We start from the raw sequence: 12,576 nt of genomic DNA, 5'->3' as shown, positions 1-12,576 counted from the left end.
TCTGCTCTATTCTAGAGTCTGATGCATACCAGGACCATCTGTTGTTTAGCTACTTTGTAAACTCTCTGAGATCCCTGTTTGCCAGATTATCAGGGTCACAAGCAGTGTCAGATCCCCCGATTCTCACACTTATCAGTTGGCTGACTCCCCACAATTCACCTTGACCACAGCTGTAAGAATTCTGGAGCAAGAGGCTTCTCCCCATGCCAAAACACTTGTGTTCTCTTCAAGTATAAAACATTTCCAAGATCCCGGTCAGAACGCAGTCATGATACTTCAGAGCCTGTGCATCTTGTGTCTCTTGCTCTGCCCTTCCTTAGGGCTTTGTCCTTTACCTGCTGACGTAAAGGACGTTGAGGGCAACAAGCTCTGTGCCCGTCTATATGAAAACAGCAGCCCCTACTATGACAAGTGTTGTGAGGGAGATTATATAGATGTCAAGCCTGGGGATGACGTTCCCTACATTCCCCTAAAATGGAACAACCGCATTTCATCCCTTGTAGTGGGCACCCGATGTGAGCTGACAGTTTGGTCAAAGAAACCAAAGGATGGGTACACCAAAAAGTTCACGGCTGGTGCACAACCTCGTCTTAAGGAGGTTAAGAAGGGCCTACTTGGAGACTGGGAAGATTCAATCTCATCCTATTACTGCAAATGTAACTAATGCAAGACGTAGGACCTTTCTAGCAGACTCGACCATGGAACTTGCGATTTTAAACAACGATCGTTTACTCTCCAGACAGTGAGCTGAAATAAAATTATTGTTCAAACTGCATTAGCGTCCAGAATTCAATGGCTGGGAAGCGACTGGTTGAAAATATTGGTGGATGAGTGAATGTGAAAAGGTTCAAATGACACTATTTACACTGCAAATAATTCACTCTACAATATAAAACGTCATTCCTTAAACCAGCAAGTGTATTTTTTTTAGTTATAATATTGGTGTGTAGGTGCATCTCAGGTCATTTTGTCTGGTCATGTGCTTTCAGAAAGAGCCAGCACTTTAGGATGGAACTGCTTTCTGGCAGGCTGTTGTTTCTCCTACTCAATGTAACTGAATGTGTCGCTGTGGGACCTGGATTTTACTATTGAGTGTTGTTCTTAGATCTACCAGGCAGCTGTTATCTTGTGTTAGGGAGCTGCTATCTGGTTACCTTCCCATTGTTCTGTTAGGCTGCTGGGGGGAAAAGGGAGGTGGGTGATATCACTGCAACTTGCAGTACAGCAGTAAAGAGTGACTGAAGTTTATCAGAGCACAAGTCACATGACTGGGGGCAGCTTGGAAACTGACAATATGTCTAGCCCCATGTCAGATTTCAAAATTAAATATAAAAAAAACCTGTTTGCTCTTTTGAGAAATGGATTTCAGTGCAGAATTCTGCGGGAGCAGCACTATTAACTGATGCGCTTTGAAAAAAACGATTTCCCCATGACAGCATCCCTTTAAATATGTGCGAGTCCTGCAAGAATAGAAAAAAAATCGCATTGCAACAAGGTTTGGATATCAGCAGTCAGAGGTTGATAAAGGAGAAATGACATACCCTTGGTGACAAAAAAATATTTCATTACTATATGTGGGATGAGTGTGGTACAAATACCATGAAATACATTTTCTACGTAGGAAGTATAAAAATAAAATCACATAAGTGTAGGGGAACTACATATGGCACATTTATGAAGTGATGATGTCCCCACTCAAATGTTAGCTGCAACTTGTGTGCGATTTATAAAACAAAATGAATGCTGAATAGCATGTGTATTGGTGCATTGTAGCAGCTGTGCTTTAGGAGCAGGGTCAGACTGGGGGGGCCCGGGGCCCACCAGGACTGTTGTCCAGGGCCCCACTCTGGACCCCCTAGGCATCCCCTAGTGCGAAGCTGCACACGGCCCACTGGGTTACAAACCCCTGGGCGCGAACGGAGCCGCACACTGGGCACGAATGGAGCCGCATGACCCGCAAATTGTTTTTTTTATATGGCCAGCAGATTGGGAGAGGGGGTCTGGGCCGAAGGGGGCCCATGGGGTTTTTACCCGGTGTCCCGTTGGCGCAGTCCAACCCAGAAAACGAGAAGAGGTTAATTAATCATTTTTTTCCCCCATACAGGAATCTGAGGTCCGTCCCTTGGATGCTGCCCTAGGCACACACCCTCGAGTGTCTATATGGTTAAATACGGCCCTGCCTGAATTCCTCTTCACACTAAATGATAACATGAAATAAGGTCTTAAAAAGGTCTGAAGTGGATCATTATTTCCCTCATGACATGGGGTTGGTTGACAGATCTCAGTTCTGTCTGTTGCCCTTAGGTAGACTGAGTGCACCATGACAAATCTGGTCCGCCGCTGCATACATTTTCTACACCAGAGGTCCCAACGTTTTTTTTACCCATGAGCTACACTGTTAAAAAAGTGTATAAAAGCATGTAAAAAGTTCCTGGAGTTGCCAAAAAAAAGCTGTGCTTGCCTATTTGGCAGTCCCTATGTGGAAAGGCCCCTTTGGAAGGACACCTGTTTTTTTATGCATCTAAAACTTCAAGGCAGGAATTCAAATACAGGCACCTTACTGTAGGACACTAGGAGCAACACCCAAGGGGTAAGAGAGCAACATGTTGCACACGGGCCACTGGTTGGGAATCACTGTTCTAGACACTTCAGCAACTTCCTATATTAACCCTTTGCCCCACATTGTGATTGCATCCAAGAATATTCCACAGTCTATACAGAGTCTCATAGCGCAAGCCATGTGTAGTTAGTGTGTTTAGCAGGAAAATCTCCTTTTATTTATTTCATCACTCAAGTAGTTAAGTAGCATGTGTTTGTGGTGCTGCCTAACTGCCAGTTGATCCAAAGGAAGGCAAAAAAAAAACATCTGAAGCCTCTCCAGTTTGCCTCAGAAGGGGGAAAATAATCAGGATTAGTCCCTGGATCAACTTGTACTATGAGCCCTGTATTCCCTCCCTTGCTAAAAAGCCTTGGCGGGTTTGGATTTTCCCGCCTGCAACCCACCCTCCCTCCACCCTGCCCGAGCCCGACTTCTGTAAGCCGTAAAAAGGGGTGCGAGGTCCCTCGGGTATTGGGCAGGCCCGCACATCACTACATCCAACTCTCTTTTAAAGCTATCTAATGTATCAGCCTTTACCACTGATTCAGGGAGAGAATTCCACATCTTCACAGCTTTCACTGTAACAAACCCCTTCCCAATATTTAGGCGGAACCTCCTTTCATCTAATCGGAATGTGTGAACTTGTGTCAGCTGGAAAGACCTACTGGTAAATAAAGCATTAGAGAGATTATTATATGATCCCCTTATATATTTATACATAGTTATCATATCACCCCTTAAGCGCCTCTTCTCCAGCGTGAACATCCCCAATTTGGTCTTTCTTCATAGCTAAGATTTTCCATACCTTTTATCAGCTTAGTTGCCCTTCTCTGTACCCTCTCTAATACAACAAATGATATTCTCATTATATTTTTATACCCCCACAACTTGCAGGTGAGGTGCGGCTTCCTTAGGTAGGAAAGGCTGCAAGATTTCCCCTTAATACATGAGAAGTGAGGGACGAATATGGGCTGTGTAGCTTCGCCTAATAATTTGCCAAAAAGGGAAAAGATTTGTGAAACAGCCAAAAAATTAGAGAGATGGCGAAAAAATTTGCGAAACTGTGAAAATTCAAAAAACGCATTGAAGTCAATGGGCGTCAAAATTATTTTGACGCGCAATCATTTTTATACGCACGATTTTGTCCAAATGCATTAAAAGCAATAGGCGTCTGAATAATTATTTTTATGCGCGATAATTTTTTTGTCATGGCTGATTTTTCACCAGCGAATTTTTGAAGTAGTTTCTTGAAAACATTAGTGGGCGGCGAAACATGAAAAATTCGCCGTGAATCCATGCCTGGTAAATTTATTTGCCCATCACTATACACGAGTACTAATCACTGGCTAAAGCCTCTGCAAGATATAGATGATGTAGCTATATCCCCATTTGGCTGAAAAGAGTTTGTTTGGCCTTATTATGAAGTTCTAAACCTTTTCAGCATTTTGAATGTCTTCATGAATGTTTTCAAGACATTTCAGTAATGTTTCCCTATTACTGTATGCCATCTTTATACAAGGGCAACTTGCCATGCAAGATGCTGATTCACAAGCCTCCGGTGGCATCACTGTGAAAAGGATTTTTCTATTGGATGAAGGAACCGTAAATCCTTCTTGCATTGAACTGAATCCCTGAACAGCAGAAGCATTGATTGGTGTTTCAATGGGGTTAACATGAGCTTTACTTGGCAGTGCAATTCAGTGCAATATGACCTTGTGTTTGTTAAGCTAGGGCCTTAATGACAACAGAGCAGCAATTTATGCTTTTGTTTCCTATCCTGGGAAAAATTTATTGAGACAGCCCCATCCAAGTCAAACTAATTAAAGCCCTGTTAGAGACAGACATAGAAGTAGAGACACAGAGAGTAGAAGTAGAGACGCAGAGAGTAGAAGTAGAGACGCAGAGAGTAGAAGTAGAGACGCAGAGAGTATAAGTAGAGAAGCAGAGAGTAGAGGTAGAGACACAGAGAGTAGAAGTAGAGACACAGAGAGTAGAAGTAGAGACACAGAGAGTAGAAGTAGAGACACAGAGAGTAGAAGTAGAGACACAGAGAGTAGAAGTAGAGACACAGAGAGTAGAAGTAGAGACACAGAGAGTAGAAGTAGAGACTCAGAGAGTAGAAGTAGAGACACAGAGAGTAGAAGTAGAGACGCAGAGAGTAGAAGCAGAGACGCAGAGAGTAGAAGCAGAGACGCAGAGAGTAGAAGCAGAGACGCAGAGAGTAAAGGTAGAGACGCAGAGGGTAGAAGCAGAGATGCAGAGGGTAGAAGTAGAGACGCAGAGAGTAGAAGTAGAGACGCAGAGAGTAGAAGTAGAGACGCAGAGAGTAGAAGCAGAGACGCAGAGAGTAAAGGTAGAGACGCAGAGGGTAGAAGCAGAGACACAGAGAGTAGAAGTAGAGACACAGAGAGTAGAAGTAGAGACGCAGAGAGTAGAAGTAGAGGGGCAGAGATTAGAAGTAGAGGGGCAGAGATTAGAAGTAGAGGGGCAGAGGAACATGCTATAAACACATTCTAATTAAGGCAACAGTTATGGGGTAATATAATAAAAATGGCAATATTTGCCTGCTCTAGTTACCCATAGCAACCAATTAGCATTTACAATTTTCTAATCTGTTGTTGAATCATGAAAGCAAACAGGCAAGGTTTCTCAACAGCAAACACTACACAGGGTAAGGTCATACCTGTGGGTGGTCTCACTGCTTCTGTTGTGCTTAAACAGAAACACAGCAGTGACTCTGAGTGCCTCCTGAATATATTGGCAGTGTTTTTTCTCTGCTGAATATCTCTCTCCAAAGGGAGATTACGGGCACAATGAGGTGGAGGAATATAAGATACATTTACTGTAGCTTCTTATATAAAATATCAGTCTCACACAGACAAACGGCTGTGCACCTTTGTTTTCCTAGATAAAAATCAATATGACGGTTGCAAATACAATCACCCTCACAATGAAAAAGGAACATATTAAATTTGAACTTATGGCAAATATATCTGTAGATGTATGGACCCCATACTGCACAAGCACCTTGCAGAGCACTAATGGGAGCCCATATGTAAAACCAACAACATAAGGAAGACTGCTGTAAGGAACGCTGATAGAAAGAGAAATGTGTTTTTTGAAACTGTCAGAAATAGCAAGAGCAAGATATAAATAAAGTGTGTTTCACAGAGCATGTAAACCCTATTCCTCACTGGCACTTACTGTGTTCCATCCTTTGGGATCTCCACGCATGTCATTTTCTGGGGTCGGGTTGGGTTGAGCTATGACAGTTTTGTTATCTTCAGCCGGCAGTTTTACATGGAGCTCATATACATTTTTGCGCAGTTTGCCGTCCTCATACCTAGGGAACTGTGAGATGAGTGTGTTCAAAACATGTTCCTCTTTCCTCGCAAAATATTTTTTGAAGTCATTGAGCCAAAATAAACATCCGGTTTCAAATTCATTGTAATAGCAGTTTAAAAAAAAACTCAGGATTTAGGAACTATCGCAAAAATTTGAATTTAATATAAACTTCATCAGAAACTTTGTAAATACAATCAATTCAATTTTCTGTACTGTTTCTGAAATAATTCACTATCCCTCTCTCAGCATCTGTTTCTCTTCATTCTGTCCTATGTCCGTGAAGTGTTTTGTCTGGGCATATAGAGCAAAGAGCCTAAAAAGAGAGCAAAACTGCAGCGAAAATTCGCTGGCGACAAAAATCTGCCTCTTCAAAAAATCTGCCAAATCGAAAAAATGTAGCCCCGCGTCGGAAGAGTTGCGTGTCAAAATTATTTGGACACCCATTAACTTTAACGCATTTGGCCAAAATAGGGGCGCGTATAACAATTGTCGAAATTAACGCGCTTTAAAATAATTTTGATGCCCACAGGGGCAAATTTAGTTACCTGCGAAAATTCGCCAGCGCTGGCTTTGTGCACATCCAACACTTCGCCAGGCATAAAATCGCCTGGACAACGCTAATTTACAAAGATCCGAAGTTGCGCACAGAGTATCGAACACTTGCGAACTTGCGCTAGCGAAAATACGATCAGCAGTACAAAGTTACGATAGCGTTTGCTAATTTGCATACGGCGTGCAGTTAAAGTACAATGGACGTATATGCTGCAGCAAATACCTTACACTATACAAGGCCAGGGAACCTTAATAAAATTATATAGAGGTGTTATATTGCCCTACACATGTGTCCACAGTTTAGTTTAGGTGCCATATGTTATCAAATGTAGGGGGAAAGCCGGTTACCCCCAAAAAATGTTTTGCTTTTTTTCAGCCTATCACACTTTAAAAAGGAAAACACGACAGCGTTTTTTTGGGACTTCAACTTTTTTTCTGAGAAACTCTACTCTATTGCACTAATTGCAGGCAAGTCTGGCGATAGAGGTAACGGTCAGTAAAATCAAAAACGTAGTAACGCTCTTTCGCCAGAGCGAAAATTCGCCTGGCGTTAGAGTGCGAAGTTGCACCACAGTCTATCTCCTTCGCTAGCATAATTACGCCAGTGCCCATTAGTAAATCGGTGAAATGCCAAAATGACATCACGCTGGCAAATTTTCGCCAGCGTTAGCCACCTCGCCCTTTAGTAAATTTGCCCCATAGACTTCAATTCATTTGACTCATTTTTCATAAATCTCAGGAAATTCGTACATTTTTCGGCGAAACGGGACGAAATTCGCCCATCACTACTCAGCAGCCTAAACAGATAATGTTTTATAAAAAAAAAAAACAATATTTAATTATAATGAGTTATTTAGTTACTACACCTGGGGGTTTTACTCAAGCCTAATGTGAAGGCTGTGTCTGCCCCTGCCATACGATGTTACATTATGTCCTAATGAACGACTGGTAACTGCTAGTGTAAAATATCCTAATCATTCTTTACTATAAGTATAGGCACTACCTTTATATGCTAGAAATTAGGGTTCGTTAAAATGCCAACCTCTAGGAGCGCAAAGGGTTATTGTGTATGTGAAACCCATGTGACAAAAGGGATACCAAGGTTTAAATACACAGAACGTAAAGCAGCCTCCCTGGAGCTCCAGTAGAGAGGAATCTAAAGAACCTATTCACGGTATTTCCAGGAAATGCAGCTAAATCGTGCTTTATTTTTATTCATAGCGCTATACACATAAAGGACAGTCATGATAATTCCTTTACAAGCATTCTTTTTTTATGGAGCTGAGCATCATTTGGATAATGTGTGGCAACAGAAAAAAAGCTTCCAGTTCTGGCTTTGATTTAACAAAAAAAAACAACAAATGATATCTATGTTCGATGCTTGTTATGCCCTTAGCATTATGCCTCATTATTCATCCACCAAACTGCTCTCAGGTAGTAACAGTATATTTCAGTGACCCCAAGTGGACAAGGAGGGTATTCCATGTAGAAGGGACTGAGCCATCTTGTGTCCAGGGTTTACATCTATTTTATATCTACTTATACTTGTATTATTTTCTCCTCCAGATAAAATGGGAAGTATATTTTAGATGAACCTATTCCAAGCAAGTTTTCAGTTGTTCTTATTTATTAGAATGATTCTTTATTCTTATGCTTCTTCATTATGTACGTTTTTTTGAATCAGACTTCCGATTCCCAGCCGTAAAGTGAAAATGCATCTGATTGTCAATAGACTGACCATTACAGTTCAATATTATCCCTATTCTTAATTAGTATTTTTGTTTTGAGGTCCTCTAATATGCATCTTCCATCTGCCGTTACGTGTTTTAGTTATATTAGATCTATTTGCCCTTTTTTCAGAAGTATAGGCCCATATATTTATTAGGACAATACAGGTGAAGGCCTAACACATTTCGTGCCTATTGGGGCACTTACTCATATGCCCCAATAGGCACGAAACGCATTAGGCCTTCACCTGTATTGTCTTAATAAATATATTTGAACTTTTAAACCACTTTTTGGTTTCCTTTTTAAAAAAAAAAAAAAAAAAAATCTTTTTGCTATTGGTATGTAGATATGCAGCCATAGACTGGGGTGAACTGCGAGCAGGCTTGCCAGGTTGGCGGGTTTCCAGCCAAATTGGGCTACTAATTTAAAGCCCAGGCGGGTTTTGAAAGTACAAACTAGCCAAGGTACGAATTTGGGCTACTTTTTGGGCCTTTGGCTGGTTTGTGGTTTATGTGCCAAGCCTACGTCTCAGAATGCATGTTGAGTAATGCAGTTTTTGTTTAACAATTGACTGACTGCCAAGTTTAATGTAAGACTACAATACCCAGCATGCAATGGGACACACTTGTGTAGAACTCGTGATTTAACAGATTTTGGTCTCTGTACCCCAGTCTTTCTCACATTTTCCGGTGACTTTTCTCAATTTCAGACATTTTTGGGGCAAAAATCTAGAGGTTGAGCTGTTTTACCAATATTTATTGAAATTGTATATGAATTAGGGCCTTATGGGGCAGCTATAGGTCCTGGGCCCCACTCTGTACTTACGCTCCAAGTGACATGGGGAATCTGTCCCATTATACGTCAAGGAAAATTTTGCAATTTAGTGAAAATTTGAAAAAGGCGTATTTTCACATTTATTCATTTATTTTTTTAAAATTATTTTTCACTGCAAATATTGTGCTATTTTTGAAGTGCCTCTTGGCTAGTTTTGTAGCTGACTTTGGTTGGTTTTGAAAATTAGACCCGTCAACCCTGACAGAGTATTTTTCATTTCTTTATTATACTTATTTATGCTTTACTAAAGCTCTTATACATATTATACTGATGCAGTGCTAGACACTGGCTTTTCGCACCTTTTTTGTCATTTATAGGCCCATATAGACGTAGTTTCAGCAGACCGCCAAAGGATTCTGCGAGACTGCAGTAACATAGAAGTGTATACAAAAAGGGTTAATACCACTGGAAGGCTTGTTTGATTTGTTGTGTGAAATTAAAGCAGAGGGTTGACTTGGTCAGTATAAATTAGATATTCAAAAGAAGAATAACGATACCCTGCCATTCCACAACCTTACAACAAATATCAGATGATTTCTTTGAGATAAATATGTATTGACAAATTAATTTATTGACCACCAATCAACTCTATCAATTACTTATCCTCTCCACGTTGTATAGTGCTGAGTTCCTTCATAGTGCTGAGTTTGCAGGTCGATCCGATTCACCCAGGAAAAAAAACTTATTTTTTAAAAAACTCGAATGTCGAGTTCATGGGAGTTTTAAAAAAACTCCCATGGACTAGAAATTCAACCCTTGATAAATCTGCCCCTAGTAGTAGACAAAATACGGGAAAACACAAGAGTCTAAGTTTGCCCAGGAGCAGTAACCCATAACAACCAATAAAATCCATGCATTTAAACAGGTAACTAGTAAATGCTACCTGCAGATTGGTTGCTATGGGTTACTGCCTTTTATTAAATAACCCCAATAGTGTAGTATCCCATTTTCTAATTGTTTCTCTTATATCTTGAAATGTAAGCCAATGCATCATTTCAGCTCTACTTGCATTATTTATCTATTGTTAATAATTTATCAATGAATCCTTGGCGTTGACATGAAAGCAGCATTGTGTCTACTACATTGCCTTTTGATCTATAGCATACTGTATGTTTTCTGGCAAAACAACCCAACATTTAAAGGTTTCAAATTAAAGAAAAATATTTACCATCGTCACATCTTAACTCCTCCATTTCTGTTTCTTTGTTGCCTCCTTTTTCCATATTATCTCACTAACCTTTATATTCGTAAACAGAGGCTGCTCATACACTTCGCTTATCAACAGCATATACTTTTATCTAGTATTTATCTAGTAACCTATTTTGACTATTTATTTTAAAGGCTATAATCCTAAACATTAAGTGGCATTTTCTTGAGTATTGTGCCATTTTTACCCAGGATTCATGGGGAATGTCCTGTTTACCATAGTTATGCTGTTCTTGTACCATAAGTGTTTTCCCTTTACATACAGTACATTTAAAGGAAAACCAAACCCTTATTAAAAAAAACCCTACCTCCCTACCATATATAGACCCACCTCTGCTCCCCCCCAGCCTAGGTGTAATTGCCCCTAAGTCGTTACTTACCTCTCTTTATAGATTCAGCGCAGCGAAGCTTACTGGAGTCTCTGTGGTCTTCTTCATGAAGCATGCGCAGTTGGAGCAGTGTTCCTGTTTTTGACAACTGCGCATGCGCCGAAAGTGATGGAATTTGCCAAAGCCCCGGAAGACTCAAAGATTACCAAAGAGGCAGAAGATGGCGCCCGTGAGCTCAGCTTCGCTGAATCTGCAGAGAGGTAAGTTACATGTAGTCTATGAAGGGTAGGGGTTTTTATTAATAAGGGTTTGGTTCTCCTTTAAAGGATCAGTAACAATTTTTTTTTTTTTAAAAATCGTTAGCATAGAACGGAAAAAAAAATACTAAGACAAATTAAACTTTTAAATCGCTAAGTCTTTATTAAGAAATAATTTACCAAAACTCCGCTTGTACTCCTCTTCAGAAAAGGCGATCCATCGTGCGGCTCTGGATTTCTCCTCCCTGGCTATGTCCTATAAGGAAAGAAGGGAGGAGAAATCGAGCACCGCACGATGGATCGCCTTTTCTGAAAAGGAGCGCAAGTATAGTTTCGGTAAGTTATTTATGAATAAAGACTTAACGATTTAAAAGTTTAATTTGTCCTCATAGTTTTTTTTTCTTCTATACTAACGAATTTTTAAAAGAAAAAAATTGATGTTACTGGTCCTTAAAGTACAAAGAAGCAAATTAAAGGGGAAGGAAACCTCGTCGGCGCTAACCCCCCTCCCCCCTCCCGTGTATTGCCCCCCCTCCCTCCTCCCACCTGACCTACCCGTCCCGCTGGGCAAATGCCCCTAACTTGTTACTTACCCTTCTGCGCAGGTCCAGTCCAGGGAGTTCACAGGCGACATCTTCTTCCACGCGATCTTCTTCCTCCTTTGACCGGCGTTTTGGCGCATGCGCAGTAGGAGCATTTCGCCGGTACGGATCTACTGCGCATGCGCCAAAAGTCACGCGCATGCGCAGTAGATCGTACCGGCGAAACTATCCTACTGCGCATGCGCCGGTCAAAGCAGGAAGAAGATCGCGTGGAAGAAGATGTCGGCTGTGAACTCCCTGGACTGGACCTGCGCAGAAGGGTAAGTAACAAGTTAGGGGCATTTGCCCAGCGGGAGGGGTAGGCCAGGGGGGAGAAGGGAGGGGGGGCAATACACGGGAGGGGGGTGGGGGGTTAGCGCCGAGGAGGTTTCCTTCCCCTTTAAGCCCTGGAATTTCCATTTGCACTGAAGAAGCAGATCTCCTTAGATCAGGGTGTGGGAAAGATACTAAGTTATGACTATGGTGACTTTTATTAGCCTAAGGGCATAGGGGTGACATGTCAGTATTTTGTGTTACCTTTTGAAACCTACCTCTTAACTTCCAGTGCAACCCTTGCTATAACCTTCCACATGCATCCATGATCCAGCTATCACTTCCAGTTGGCCTAGAAACACAAAGCTACGAGGAACTTGCCAGGGTATTTCACACATATTATATTAACACCACTGTCAAAACCTGTCACTTCTTCTTACGCAATATTGCCAAAATCCGTCCCTTCCTTTCACCTGATACATCCAAGACGCTCATGCATGCTCTCATCCTATCCAGACTAGATTACTGTAACCTTCTACTAACTGGCCTCCCTAACTCTCATCTCTCCCCTCTACAGTCTGTATTAAACACTGCCGCCAGAATTCTCCTCCTCTCATCCAAAAGGGTACAGGCCCCTCTACTGCTAAAGTCCTTATCATGGCTTCCTATAAAACATAGAATAACTTATAAACTCCTCCTCATAACCTTCAAAGCCCTTCATTCCTCTGCACCTAACTACATCTCATCTCTTGTCTCTCTATATGTTCCTGCCCAAAACCTCCGCTCCTCTCAGAGCAACCGCTTGGTTGTACCCCCTCTACTACTGCGGTTTCCCGTATCAAACCCTTCTCTCTTGCAACTCCTTATATTTG

General features: G+C 41.5%; 1 protein-coding gene across 1 annotated transcript; it reads left to right on the top strand.

Annotated features, from left to right (window-relative positions):
* The first annotated feature begins 268 nt into the window (after positions 1–268).
* Positions 269–664, top strand: LOC108700678 (syncollin). Its single transcript, XM_018233850.2, has one exon. The coding sequence runs from the start codon at positions 269–271 to the stop codon at positions 662–664; it is 396 nt and encodes a 131-aa protein (XP_018089339.1).
* The last annotated feature ends 11,912 nt before the right edge of the window (positions 665–12,576 follow it).

Source organism: Xenopus laevis, chromosome 8S (assembly GCF_017654675.1).
Source record: "Xenopus laevis strain J_2021 chromosome 8S, Xenopus_laevis_v10.1, whole genome shotgun sequence".
Classification (NCBI taxonomy): Eukaryota; Metazoa; Chordata; class Amphibia; order Anura; family Pipidae; genus Xenopus; species Xenopus laevis.
Note: the sequence above shows the minus strand (reverse complement) of the source record. Positions and strands in the feature narration are given on the sequence as shown.